General features: G+C 43.5%; 3 protein-coding genes across 3 annotated transcripts in view; 1 reads left to right on the top strand and 2 right to left on the bottom strand.

Annotated features, from left to right (window-relative positions):
- pigh (phosphatidylinositol glycan anchor biosynthesis, class H) overlaps positions 1 to 1,557 on the bottom strand; it is a 3,156-nt gene extending 1,599 nt beyond the window's left edge. The window contains exon 1 of the mRNA XM_027284076.1: positions 1,095 to 1,557. Coding sequence (XP_027139877.1) covers positions 1,095 to 1,271 — 177 coding nt within the window. The 5' untranslated portion in view covers positions 1,272 to 1,557. The remainder of the gene's footprint in view (positions 1 to 1,094) is intronic.
- Positions 1,558 to 1,963: 406 nt separating this feature from the next.
- Positions 1,964 to 8,594, top strand: zfyve1 (zinc finger, FYVE domain containing 1). The gene is made up of 12 exons (XM_019279034.2): positions 1,964 to 3,205; positions 3,290 to 3,533; positions 3,618 to 3,878; positions 3,982 to 4,196; positions 4,322 to 4,428; positions 4,877 to 4,985; positions 5,077 to 5,174; positions 5,443 to 5,560; positions 5,977 to 6,147; positions 6,247 to 6,427; positions 6,527 to 6,640; positions 6,903 to 8,594. Exons 1-12 carry the CDS (start codon positions 2,723 to 2,725, stop codon positions 7,133 to 7,135), a joined length of 2,334 nt encoding a protein of 777 aa, XP_019134579.2. The 5' UTR covers positions 1,964 to 2,722; the 3' UTR covers positions 7,136 to 8,594.
- Positions 8,534 to 13,256, bottom strand: wdr21 (WD repeat domain 21). Its single transcript, XM_010744375.3, has 13 exons — positions 12,827 to 13,256; positions 12,640 to 12,749; positions 12,350 to 12,507; positions 11,922 to 12,004; positions 11,408 to 11,510; positions 11,155 to 11,298; positions 10,971 to 11,020; positions 10,775 to 10,854; positions 10,572 to 10,664; positions 10,273 to 10,370; positions 9,988 to 10,164; positions 9,544 to 9,658; positions 8,534 to 9,299 (listed from the first exon to the last, which is right to left on the bottom strand). The coding sequence occupies exons 1-13, from the start codon at positions 12,916 to 12,918 to the stop codon at positions 9,061 to 9,063; spliced, it is 1,542 nt and encodes a 513-aa protein (XP_010742677.2). The 5' UTR covers positions 12,919 to 13,256; the 3' UTR covers positions 8,534 to 9,060.
- Positions 13,257 to 13,661: the final 405 nt, after the last annotated feature.

Here is a 13,661-nt window from a genome sequence, read left to right as displayed (position 1 = left end):
ATGGAGTATGGCACTGGACAGAACAGCGTGTCTGCAAGAGGGGGAGAGATTCACATAGAGCATTAGTCTGGTTACATGTTTATGTGAATTATTACATTTCTTAAATCTAAATATTTTGTTAGTAGATGTTGGTCTGGTGGAAGAAGTATTCAATATTGAACTTGAATAAATAACAATACTACAGTGTGAAAATGCTTTCAAAGACTAGCATCAAAATGTATTTAAAGTACCAAGTAAAAGTAGTCATTAAGCAGAACGTCCACTTCAGAGTCATACATATGATTTGACTGGATTAAATGACTGATGTGCATTATGTGTACATGACTTTAATGTTGGTACTGCTATTCCTTTACTTTATATACTCATGGGTAGCTCACTTTTATAACTACATAACTCATGAGTTGATTTATATTCTATGTTAATGATCTGAATCTGCAAAGTAAAAAGTATTAAAGGAGCAGTGTGTAGGATTTACTGGCATCTAGCATTGTAGTTGTGAATAGCAACCCCCTCATTTCACTTTGAAGGAGAAAACCATGGTGGCTTTGGAACGGATGAATCCCGTATCTAGAGCCGTGTTGTAGAAACATGGCAGTGCAACATGGTGTCCTCTGTTAAAGGGGACCCGTGTGTTTATATATATATATATATATTATATACATACATACATACCATACATAACATATCAGAAATACTTTAATATCCCAGGGGTATTTATTTGTTACAATACTCCCGTTACAACAAACAAAAAAACAACATATATAAACAAGTAACCTCCTATCTTATATATATATAATTTATATATATTATATATATGTATTATACATACACACCATACACACTTATACACCAACACACACACACACCACACAACACACACATATATAACACACACACACATTATATCTATATTATATATATATACTCTATATATATAATATATATATACACACACACACACACACACACACGAACTTTAATGTCATATATTTGACTAAATACCTCATCATCATCAAGGTGATTTGGTATAATAAGCAGACAGAAAAGTAATAAAGTTTTGAATAAAAGCACATTTCACTTTATGCTTCTCTGACCTGAGTGAAGAAGAACACGGTGTATGCCAGCAGCCACACGCAGCAGGTGTACACCATCACTTTCCCGACGGACACTTTGGGGGAGCTGACAGTGAACTCCCTGCAAAAGCCCGAGTGACTGTGACAGTCCAGAGATATGGCTTTGCCATTAATGTCAGTGAAGGCTTCATCTTCCATCACGAAGGCAACAAAAACAGTGAGAGTAGAAGAAATCCGAGCATTAGCTGAGTAACTCTCGGAAACAGTTAGCTCAGACAGCTAACGCAGGTTAGCGTTGGGCTATGACAAGGTCAGTCGCACAGGAAGACGTAACGTCGTGCTTTCTCGGCTGGGAGAAGAAAGTTATAAATGCATACGCATGATGGTGATAAGTTATCGGCAAAAATACTGAATATTCCCAGGACAAGTTAAGCACAGCTAAACTGATGCCAAAATCAATCCTGGCTTTGGCTGCACTCGTTATTAACACCGGGTTGTTCCGGTTGGCTGTTAGAGTTGTTCAGCTAGCTCTGTAAAGAGGTAAAAAAGTAGGCGGGCGGGCACTGTTGATCCACAAAGCTTCTTAGCAACCACATGATTTATTATTTAGCATATATACACGTTTAACACACTAATTAATCAAACACATGTGATACCACAGTTGGTGTGAAACGCTGGGTACTAATATCAGTTGCTATCTCCGTCTAACTGTAAAATGCGGTGTACGCTGGATTATAAAAAAGAGGTGGACGTAGAGCAGCTGGAAAGTGCAAAGCATTATGGGGGCGGTATTTTATTCATAGTCCTTCTTAACTAACCAGCTCTTATCAAACTACATTAACAAACCACGTCCGGAGTATTATCTGGGTTATTTTACCATAAGACGAAAGATATTAGTTTGTAAATTGAACAAGGACACTGGTTTAACTGTCGTCTTTCTATGCAGCTCCCAAATACTTCATTTCCCATGATGCACTGTGAGGTTTTTTTTTTATGACTTTTGAACTCTGGATAAAAACAAGCCGATCAGCTGGTGTAAAAGCAACAACATCGTTACAGGAGTCTGTCACCAAATAGCCCAGCTGGTTGACTTTCTCTCTGACGGTAGCCGTGTGTGTGTCGGTCGGCGGTATGGCGTTAGACGGTGTCCGGTTTTAGCCCGTGATGAGGCAGCACTTTAGTTTAGTCGTCGTCCGGTCGGACTGGTAGCCACACGGCTAGGTCAAGACGAATGAAACGAAGGTTGTTTGTCTCTTCTGAAGTGTGTCATTAACGGTAGACGGGCTATTTATTAATGACTTTCAGAGCGTGTATTTCTTTAATTGTTGTCACGAGCTTACGGGTCTGCTTTTAAACTGGACAGCACAAAGGAGACACAGGGCAGCTAATGTCAGCTAGCAAACTGTTGTGCCAAAACAAAGTAATTGATAGTCTGGACAAATGTTTGAAATTGCTGTTTGGACCCTCATTAATGTCCTCATTAATAGTAAGCAGTAATAAGGTTCTGAGCTGAACATTTACACACTACTTTTTGACAGTATTACACGACTGAATTGGCTGTTTTGAGTCGGTTTTTGTGACATATGCTCGTAGAGATTTAACTTTGTTTTCCACCGCTGCAGTCCTAGTTTCTTTCAGTCAGGGTTGAGATGAGCGGTCCAGCTGTAGATAAAGCAATGACCACAGTACTGGGCTGTCAGGAGAGTTACGCCTGTGGTGGTTCAGATGAGGCTGCGTTTGAATGCGATGAATGCGGCAGCCTGCAGTGTGCCCGCTGCGAGCTGGAGCTCCATCGCCAGGAGCGGATGAGGAATCACGACCGGGTTCGGATTGCACCGGGACACGTCCCCTTCTGCGACTCCTGCAAAGGTGACAGCAGCTGCTCCGTCAGCGGTGGACGCCTCAGAGCAGTGGTGCGCTGCCAGGGTTGTAAGATCAACCTGTGTTTGGACTGCCAGAAACGCACCCACAGTGGAGTCAACAAGAGGAAGCACCCTCTGACACCGTACCCCCCTGCCAAAGCCCCCCAGGATAACAACGTGAATGCTGGGGAGTCGCAGATAGAGCTCCTGAAAGCTGAGCTGGAGAAGGTGTGCAGCTTCCTTTTGGTGGACGAGAAGGAGGAAATGCAGGTAAAGGCTTAATAACATGTCTTTTTTTTTATTTTTATGAATGTGATGTCATGAAGATGGGGTTGATCGTGTGTGTATTCTCAGGTGAAGGATGAGGACGACTTTGTGAGCAGACTCGGCTGCAAACCAGATGAGCTCCTCAAGGTGGTCTCCATCTTTGGAAACACTGGGGAAGGCAAGTCCCACACCCTGAACCATACGTTTTTCCTTGGACGAGAGGTGTTCAAGACATCACCCACCCAAGAATCCTGCACCGTTGGTGTGTGGGCAGCTATGGATCCTGTGCACAGGGTGGTAGTCATCGACACAGAAGGACTACTTGGGGCTGGTATGGGACAAACGATGGATTAGCTTAATAACAAATAAACAGGGGTCAAGGGGCAATTAACACAATGATATTTTCACCTAATAGGAGCCAACCAGGGTCAGCGAACCCGGCTGCTCCTCAAAGTCTTGGCTATCTCTGATGTGGTCATCTACCGAACCCACGCTGACCGTCTCCATGACGATCTCTTCAAGTTCCTTGGTGATGCATCAGATGCCTATCTGAAACATTTCACCAGGGAGCTGAAAGCGACAACCACCCGCTGTGGTCTGGACGTCCCGTTGTCCACTCTGGGCCCTGCTGTAATAATCTTCCATGAGACTGTCCACACCAAGCTACTAGGATCAGGTATATGAAATAAGTAAATAGGAGATTTTATTCTTATTGGTTCTTATGTTTACTCTCCTTCGTTCTCTGTCTTTGTCTGACTGTTTTTGTTCTCCATCTCCAGACAAACCTAACGAATCGGCCGACCGTCTTCTGCAGGAGCGTTTCAGGAAACTGGGTCTGTTCCCAGAAGCATTCAGCTCCGTCCAATACCGTGGAACTCGGACCTACAACCCTCCCACAGACTTCAGTGGTCTGCTGCGCAGCCTGGAGCAACAGCTGGATAACAACACCACACGCTCCCCACGCTCTGCCAGCGTCATCTACAAGGCTCTGCAGGTAGCGATGCTTGATTATACGAAGTGTGTATTACCAGACATTTTGTTATTCGTAAGGTTTTTGGCTTACTGTGAACATTACTGACTCTTTCTGTCCCTCCATCTCCTCTGGGCTCCTTTCTATAGGCACTGAGCGAGAGCTTCAGTGGGGATATTCCAGACGAGCACATGACCAGTAACTCATTCTTTCCAGACGAGTACTTTACCTGCTCTAGCCTCTGCCTTAGCTGTGGGTACGTGTCTCTGTCCTCGTTGCAGCTTTTGCAGTTCATTAACAACGAGCAGAAATATGGGTCAAAAACAAACATGACAGAAAAGGTTTCATTTAACTTGATATTCTCAGATGTCACAGCAGTGTTCTGAGGTAAAATGGAGGTTCTCACAGTCCGGCACACAGGTCTGCTTAGCTGTTCTCAGTATATGATAAACTTTTGATAGAAGGACAAAAAGTGTATGTCAGGTCGTATTTATCATGAGACTGTGAAACATTTTGAATGTGCATTTATAATTTTTTTTCTTCTGATGGATCGATAAATAAAAACATTGTAACTTATTAAATAAATAAGTAATGCAACTGTATATATTTTTAAATTGTTAAATGTCACCCTCAGAGAATCAACATTAAAATGTGCATACAAATTCTGGCCTTTGCCTCTGACTTTTTGTGCTTCCAACTCTCAGTTCAGGCTGTAATAGAAGCATGAATCACCTCAAGGAGGGACTCGACCACGAAGCCAAACATCGCTGCCGCTACTCTGCGCAGTATGACAACCGCATCTACACATGCAAGGCAAGTACAAACTCCAAAATGCCACTTAACATGCATTTGTTGAAGTACGCCTGCTTGACCGCGTTCTAAGTGTCTGTGCTTAACTTCACAGGCCTGCTATGAAGGAGGGAAGGAGGTGATAGTCGTTCCTAAGACTACAGCCTCATCTGACTCACCGTGGTTTGGTTTGGCCATCTACGCCTGGTCTGGGTGAGTCCAGCTGCCACAGAACCATTTAGAATATGATTGGAGTGGCTTCTTTGCTGGCAGAAATAATCTAATAGTCTCTGTTTACTGTGGAAAAAAGTTGTGATCCACCCACCAATTCACTGTTCGCTAGCTTAGTTATAACAACAAAAATTGCTGTAAGAAATGTGTAGTGATTGGCTAGATGCAGAAGCAAATGGCATAAGTAGATCTTGTGACATAAACATCTCGGAGATGAGGAGGCAACAACATCTGTTTTGTCTTTGTCCAGGTATGTGATCGAGTGCCCCAACTGTGCAGTGATCTACAGAAGCAGGCAGTACTGGTATGGAAACCAGGACCCAGTGGAAACAGTGGTCAGGACAGAGATCCAGCACATCTGGCCCGGGGTAAAGCCACAGTGGAACAGCTTAAATGAGATTCTGCCTTAACCAATTAAACAAAGTTGCAAGCCAAGACTTTAAAAGGATTAATGTTGTCACGTCCACTGGGAGCTGCATTTGCAGTACATTCATGCTGCCAGTTAGTCGTATCTAGATGTCCAGGACGCTAATGCAAAACGTTGGTTATAACCTTTTTCATGTTAACATGTTGATCCAAGCAAATCTTAGTAAAAAGTGCTGAGCGTAGAAGCTTAACTGCTGAGCATAAACTGTGCTATACGTCAGCCAGTAAGGCAATCCTACTGCCTGTCGAAACGATTGTATCTCCGTCAGCATAGTGGGTCAGTATTAAATGATAATAGTGAGTCACACTTGTATGAACACAACTAAAATACTGTACTGTACACTTGGCTTCTTTCCAGTCTGACGGGTTTTTGAAAGACAACAACAACGCTGCACAGAGGTTGCTGGACGGAGTCAAATACATTTCTCAGTCAGTGTCTGAACTCAGCGTCAAGCCTGCCAAAGCTGTCACCTCCTGGCTTACCGACCAGATTGCTCCCACCTACTGGAAACCAAACTCCCTTATCCTGGTATATACGCCTATAAATTGGATTTCTGAAGACAAGACGTGTCTCCAAACTCTTTGCATGTATGCATCATGTGTCATCCTCACTGTGTGTGTGCTGCAGAAATGCCATAAATGTGGGGAAGAGTTCCAGCCCAACGACACCAAGCACCACTGTCGTGCCTGTGGAGAGGGCTTCTGTGATTCCTGCTCCTCAAAAACCCGGCCGGTCCCGGAGAGGGGCTGGGGCCTCGCACCCGTCCGAGTTTGCGATGCCTGTTTCCACAATAGGGGAATCCCAACAGGTAAATTCTTCTTCATGTTCGATGTGACATCGGATTTGATGGTTTTTCTGAACGATGTGTGAGCACCTGATGTCATGGGTGCATGTTTCCATGTTGCAGAGTTGCTGGATGCAGCTTTGGAGGAGGAGGGAGGCACCCTGATTGCCAGGAAGGTTGGAGAGGCAGTTCAGAACACTTTAGGAGCTGTAGTCGGTGCCATCGACATACCTCTGGGTAAACATCACTTCTAACTTAAACTATTATATACAGCTATTGTTCATCAATGAAAATAGTCTATTAACTCTAATAATTTTACCTTCAGTGGGTCCATTTATGAGGAGTTCTCTTGATAAATATGGTTTTAGCTAGAATGACTGTAATATTTAGCAATTTCCACAATTCTTTTCTCAATTAATTGATCATTTCATCATTTCTGAGTCACAAACTGCTCTATCAATATCCGAAACAACTGCTGCTTCCTCTCCTCTGCGTCCAGGCCTGGTGAAGGACGCAGCTCGCCCGGCCTACTGGGTCCCAGATCAGGACATCCACTCCTGTAGCGAGTGCCAGCGGGAGTTCTCCCCACGTCTCTCCATCCACCACTGTCGCGCATGCGGCCAGGGCGTGTGTGACGACTGCTCCCAGGAGCGACGTGCAGTGCCCTCCCGTGGCTGGGACCACCCAGTGAGGGTCTGCAACGGCTGTAACCAGAAACCCGGGGAGCTCTAGCAGGACAAGAAGCAGGATACAAAGGGAGGGGGGGACGGTTCAGGACGCCGGCTTCCACAAAAACTGGAACTGCAAACAACTTTTAACTAAAAGGCTTCAGTCGCCTGTTTAGTGACGTTTCCTGGCTGCCACTACACTGTGTGTGGCAGTTTGGACTGTTTATTGTTTTTTTAATGCTGTCCTCGCGTCACTTAAGTCCCTTGATGCTATTTCACTTTAATATGCCTATATTTTACACTGTGAACAATACCAGTGAGAGCGAGACTTGAATTTCAAGAAGGCGGGAGATGTTTAAACAACTTGACAATGTTTTTATGAAAGTGAGTATTGTATGTGCTTGCTTACAATAAGTTCAGGTAAATATCCTTTAAATTGATGCCCCCTTTGACAATCCCTCCCAGTGTTACATGCTAGTACTCATTAGCACCTTTTTGTAGTCTGGGGCTACATGTGTAAACTTTTAATGAATAGAACTGACTGAGCATCTTAAAATGATATCCAGGTAAGCACTTTTATTCTAAGACTGTCTCTGCGGGAGATCTGGAAACGACGGAAAACCTGTAAACTTCTGCTGCTGGTTTGAATGGATGTACAGTAGTTTATTTTTTTTTTGTCTGCTTCGGCCCTGCAAGCTTTAGCTTTCCTGCCACTCTTTGGCTTCAGGAGGATTCAAACAATCAGAAGCCAATGATGTACTGTAGCATCGAGATGCATTCCAACTTATATACTTAGTAATTACTTAATCCCTTAATCCTTTGTGGTTGTTTGTGCATTGGAATGGGCAGATAACAGTAGAGCAGCCTTAATAATGCTGTCCACGTGGACTGTTTAAATTTTACATAGTATAACATATATATGGCAAAAAAAAAAAAAGTTTAATTTAATAGGGAGATTTTTAAAATGTCAAAACTACTATGAAGACAAATCTGAGTGCAGTGGGATGAAAGGCAACAGCTTTTTATAGAGTGGCTGGCTCACAGTAGCAATACGGTACGGACAAGACTTCATCTTTGAGGCTGGCCCCTCAAAACAGGAAATAATTCAAAGAGTAACCCTTTACTCTGTCAACTCAGGCTGTGTAGCTAGTTAGCTAAGAGCACCACGTGAGCAACGTTTAAGGTTGCCTTGAATCGCGACAGAACTGTAACCGACGACACGTATCTGATGAATACAACATATGACGTGGTTAGGCTTTCGACTGAACACTGAGGCATCATGAGATCTCACTGCAGTGAAGGGCACCATGGGATTTTTTTTTTCTTTTTCAGTAAATCTGGGAGAGTTTGTTTAGCTGTGTGATGTCAACAAATAAGCTGAAAGAACACGCTGACCTGAATGGGTGACCTATCTCACTGCTGTCAATGAAAGACGTTCAAAGGTTAAGAATATCACAAGGAACAAATCAATACCTTTATGTTCATGTATGCTCATACAATATGTATTAAACTGCAGAAACTCACTCTGTGTGTGGGTCATTTAGGAGCAAATACAGTGTAATAGATGTTTTTTCATTCAGTGACAATTACAAAATGTGCTGATTTACAGTGTAAACGTCATTTTCAAATTCAGATCAGAGACATCCCCGATTACACCAGAATTTAAATCATAAATCACGTCATAAGTAAGTGCACTTTTTTTGTAAAGGTTACAGAGAGCACTATCTTAACTGTAGTCATCGTGTGGCACTCAAGCATGTAGCACTTTGATTTCAATTTGGCACAAACATGTTGGTCAAAAATTTAAAAAACAAACATTCCCCTGAGACTCCAATGTAACTCTTCTGAGGTCAACTTCACAATCAAAAGTTCAACCTTGCGGAAATGAGCTGCATACTTTTGCAAACTTTTTCAATCCAATAACTATTCATACGCTTGGCAAAGAAACATAGGGGTCCTTATTTTCCGATCGTGAGATGAAACATTTTTTTAGTCTCCAGCTTGCTGCTGCTGCTCTCCTCCTTCCTGGTAGTCGGTGTTGTACGGGAAGTAGTAAAGGTCGTGTTTGACAGCCATGAGCAGGCCGGGGAGTCCTCTGCAGCCCCCCAACTTGGAGGAAAAGACGACGCTCGGGATCAAGTCGTTTGCGACTGGGTGGGGTGATGGGATAGTCCTCAGTAGGTGTCCGTCTTTTAAGCTCCATAACCTTGTGTAGCAATCCTGACCAACTGAGGACAGGACAGGACAGGAGGAGGAAGGAAACGCAAAATAAATGTTTTGTTTATCCATTTAGAGCTGGAATGAACCTTAAGAGTATTGTAGTATTGTATTTTATCTGCAACTGTGTGCTCAATCATGACTCTTACTCTAAGTAAGTCAGAGCAGAGTGGATGTAAACCTGGCATCTCTTTGAAATTAACAGTGAAACACAGTCGTCACTCTGTTGATGGAGCATGTTTGGTTCTGTCTTACCTGCCAGCAGAAGCCCCTCAGGTTCATTGACGTGAATGGGAAGGTAGGCGTGTTCATTATAGTGTCCTTTGTACTCCTGCACTGGCTTTGTCACTCGCACATCCCACAGCTTAATCTGCACATGGGTAAGGAAAATGCACAAAGTTGAAGCAATAATAGGAATCATTTGAACTATTTTTCTGAAGAATCCCAATATTTCACTCTCAATTTGGGTAAATACAAACTAATTATTAATATTTGTCTGTTAATAGCTGTAAACTATCTTTGTAAAGAGTTCATCACAGTTTCAACTTGTCAACACCCTACAGATACCAAGTGTCAAACACTTTGTAGCTGTTTCAATTTGTGACATTAGCCTCATCTCAGGGCCAAAACATAGTCAGTAATCTACTAACTTAGCAATTATGAATTAAAAAAATGTAATTTTCCATTCAATAACCTGACCTGGCCTAGCATGTCAGCAGCAATCAGGTAGTTCTCATCCTGCAGGACGCGTACAGACGTGATGGCTGACTCTTGATGGAAGCGGCTTGTCTTCCAGCTTTGATCCCTGCGGCCGCGCTGCCGCAGGTCAATGCTGAAGATCTCCCCTGATCTGCAACCATTAAACAGCACAGGGACCTGGAGCAAAATAAGGAGGTATTTGAACACTTGAGAAATCCATACTACGGCTTGTTACAAGTGAACTCAAACACGCTTTAAATCGCTTTAATACCACAGATGACTCACCCTATGGGCAAACTGCTGGGCCAAGACATCGCTGCCGGTGCTGTATGTCTGTGTTCGGCCCGTCTCTGCATCTTTCATGATCACCCTACGAGACAGACCTGGACAACACATGCAAGAAGACGTCAAAAGTGGATTTTGAAAATTATATGATCAAAGTCCAACAGCTTTTTTTCTGCCAAAACCAACTGAATATGATTTAAGAGGCTGTTTAACACCCCAAAACTAAAGCCAAGAAAACAAACTCATGACTCGACAAATATTTGATCACTGAAAGACAAATGATGAATGGTTGGACAGACCAGTGCTGAAGGTCTTGTCAAACTGGGGGTTGAGACACCAAGCACAAGACCAGGCTGAAGATATCTTAAAGCTACACAGCATCCCGGGCTGGTCTAAGAAGAGAGAACAGATGTTAAAATGGGGATGTAAACAAACAAGAAGTAACCACAATCTGCCTTTAATAATAATACAATATAGTTTATAGTTCTTTAAATAATACAACCTGGGTTAGAGTTGCTGAAGAGGGAAGCAGGAAGTAAACTGACACAGCCAGGAGTGTCTGCCGCTCCTACCAGACACAGTCTGGTACACACAGTTAGGTCGGTTAAGGAAAACACAGGCCGTGTCTGAGCAGCACTTGTAAATGTTTTAAGTCATGCAGGCTGACTAAGAAGAGCGCTGGTAAAGCTGAAGGATACAAAACGTGGGAGTCCGGATAGTTCACTGACGCCCAGCAGATGGAATTCACCTGAAACAGCCAGAGCGGAGCTGTCAACACATATTTCCAACACTGACATACAATCCTTTCAAATGTACAGTGGAACATTGGGTAGGGTGAAGTACATGAAATATTCATATTCAGCTCTTGTGGAACACTCCCACCTTGCGGTTTGTGAAGTAGAGGTTGTCACACATTTCCACAGACAGGGATCCTCGGCTGCTGCTGCTGAAGTTCATGATGCCGTACTTGCAGCCTCCATGCGACACGTCGTTGACCGTGAACACTCGCTCGCACGCCGAGTCGCCCTGCGAGAGACGTGGAGGAACTGTGTTTATGCATTATGCATCTATTAAGCATCAGGATGCTGTTTGGTGTTAGCCAGAGCGTGTTTTAGGCGCCTGCGTGTGCTCTCACCACTATGAGTCTGAAGTTGTCGGTGTTGGGATTGCTGTTGTCCGTGCTCTGGATCTCTATTTTGTGGCGTCTCATTCCGCTGACCTTCACCTCGTGGACCAGCCTGGAGACACACAATAACCATGGCGACGCTGACTAGAATCATCCATAGACAGACTTAACCAGAACAAATTTACTCGCCTCCTCTTGTTTATTTATTCATAGAAATGTTTCGCAGTGGGGTGAATGTGAATCATTTGGATTACTCTTGTAATTCAGTCAGGCAGCCAAATGTTGCTACGTTTTTGCGTGTTTTTGTTTTCTTTTCTCTTTCTGTGATTATTTTCAAACCCACGTCGAGACTGATTAGCATCATAGTTAGTGGCCGGCAATGCTCCAAAGAAAACTCACCCTACACATACAGAACTGATTATCATTAAAGTTAGACTTGGTTTCACTGTTTTTTTTCTTTCGCTGTAATGTATTACAGCTGTGGGTGTAATGTGTAGAACAGCTACACGGTACGGTACAGTACCTGCAGTAGGAGTTCTCAGGTAACAGGCCAAGGTGTCTTTTCTGCAGCAGGAGGGAGGTGTTCAGTCCTGTTCTTGGTGCTTTCTATGAAGAAGATCAAACGTGTCCCATCATTAAACAAGCACACAAACTCACAGAGAGACTCATTTCAGCTTTAGTAATGCCAAATCTGTGTGACAGTACATGCAAATAAGGTATATTGGTAAAGATATTTATGTATTTCGCAACACACTGCCCTCTCAACAGTGACAGGCCATTAGAGGAAATGCCATGCTCTACAAGACGCCTTATCCTGTCTGTGACTCAGAGGACGAGCTTTTATCTTTAAGACATTGACAATTTAGGTATTTATAGCTTCCGGCACAAGAGGCAACAAAATCATCCTAAAAGCCAGAGAAGAATTAAGACTTTAACCGACAACAGACTCACTTTTCTGGGCTTTTCGTCCTCGGCGAGCATCTTGCTCCTCTGTTTCTCTCTCTCCTTTTCCTGCAGCTGCTCTCTGGTCAGTGGGTTGCAGTTGTTGTGTCCGGGCAGAAGGCGAAAGTAACGATTTTTCTCCGGGTCAAAGTAGAAACCAGGCAGCTCTGGCGACAGAACAGATGGTAAAAATTAAGCATGAATATGTTTTGTGACAGTGAAACAACTACATCCCTCCTGTGCTCTTGTTTACAGCAGGTATAACCAGTTTCACTTGTGGAGAAAGGGTGGTGTCTGACCTGGTGCAGCACTGCTGGCCTTAGAGGAAGATGAGGAGGAGGAGGAGGACTCGTCTTCATGTCTCCTCTGAGATGCTCTGTGTGATGGCCCTGCATCATCATGGTCAGACCTGTGAACACAACAGAGTGTTAACTAAAGAGACACATTGTTCACCTACAGTGTGTGTCAGTACTTCATTGAACATACCACCGCCGGTTGTCTCTGTGCCAGCCATGGCCTTGACCAGCACCTTGTCGCCGGTGAGGTCGCTGCCCTTCTCGCCAGTTCCACTTCTTCATCCCTGCTCGTTTTGTTGTTGTTGTTGTTGTTGTCAGGATCCTCACACCACGTTGTCTCTCAGTCACGTCTACGTGCAGCAGTACGCATGTTTACCTGTTAGCCTAAGATAGCAACTTGTACTCACTTCAGCAATCTTTTTTCGACACCTTCACACAGATGCGGGACGTTAAACGTGAGCAAACGTGAATAATATTATGTCAATAAGTCAATTAACTCTCGCTGAAGGTGAACAATCTTTATTTGGTCTCAATAAACGGATAAAAACGTTACAGTTTGAACAGCTCATGAGCTAACTGCAGCTGAACACTGGAGTTCCTGCCATGTTGTCCCGCCTCTAAAGGGCCCTCATTGGCTGATCGGTAACAATAGTGCGTGACGTGGCAGGCGTTCATTGGTTGTTTGCTTTTGCGAGTGTATCAGAATAATAATGTCGGGATTTATTTTGACTGACAGACGATTGATGTTAAAAATACAAACATACAGAGTGTGTGCACACCAAGCTCGGTGCATGTCATGTCGCCTCTACTAATTCTGAGATTAAAAATAAATGGATTTATTACAGGCTGTTGGATCATTTAGTCCAAACAGCCTTTAAACCCCCCCTAATCCAACCAAAACTAAAACAATAGCATGAGTATGAAACATCGAAAACGTTAAATTATGATGTTTTCACTACAGTTACGAGAAGTGGGTTTTTGTTCCATGAAATCATTAACAGTCTGAGGACTGGGACATTGATTTT

Source organism: Larimichthys crocea, chromosome XI, assembly GCF_000972845.2.
Source record: "Larimichthys crocea isolate SSNF chromosome XI, L_crocea_2.0, whole genome shotgun sequence".
Classification (NCBI taxonomy): domain Eukaryota; kingdom Metazoa; phylum Chordata; class Actinopteri; family Sciaenidae; genus Larimichthys; species Larimichthys crocea.
This window is presented reverse-complemented; position numbering and strand designations above follow the sequence as displayed.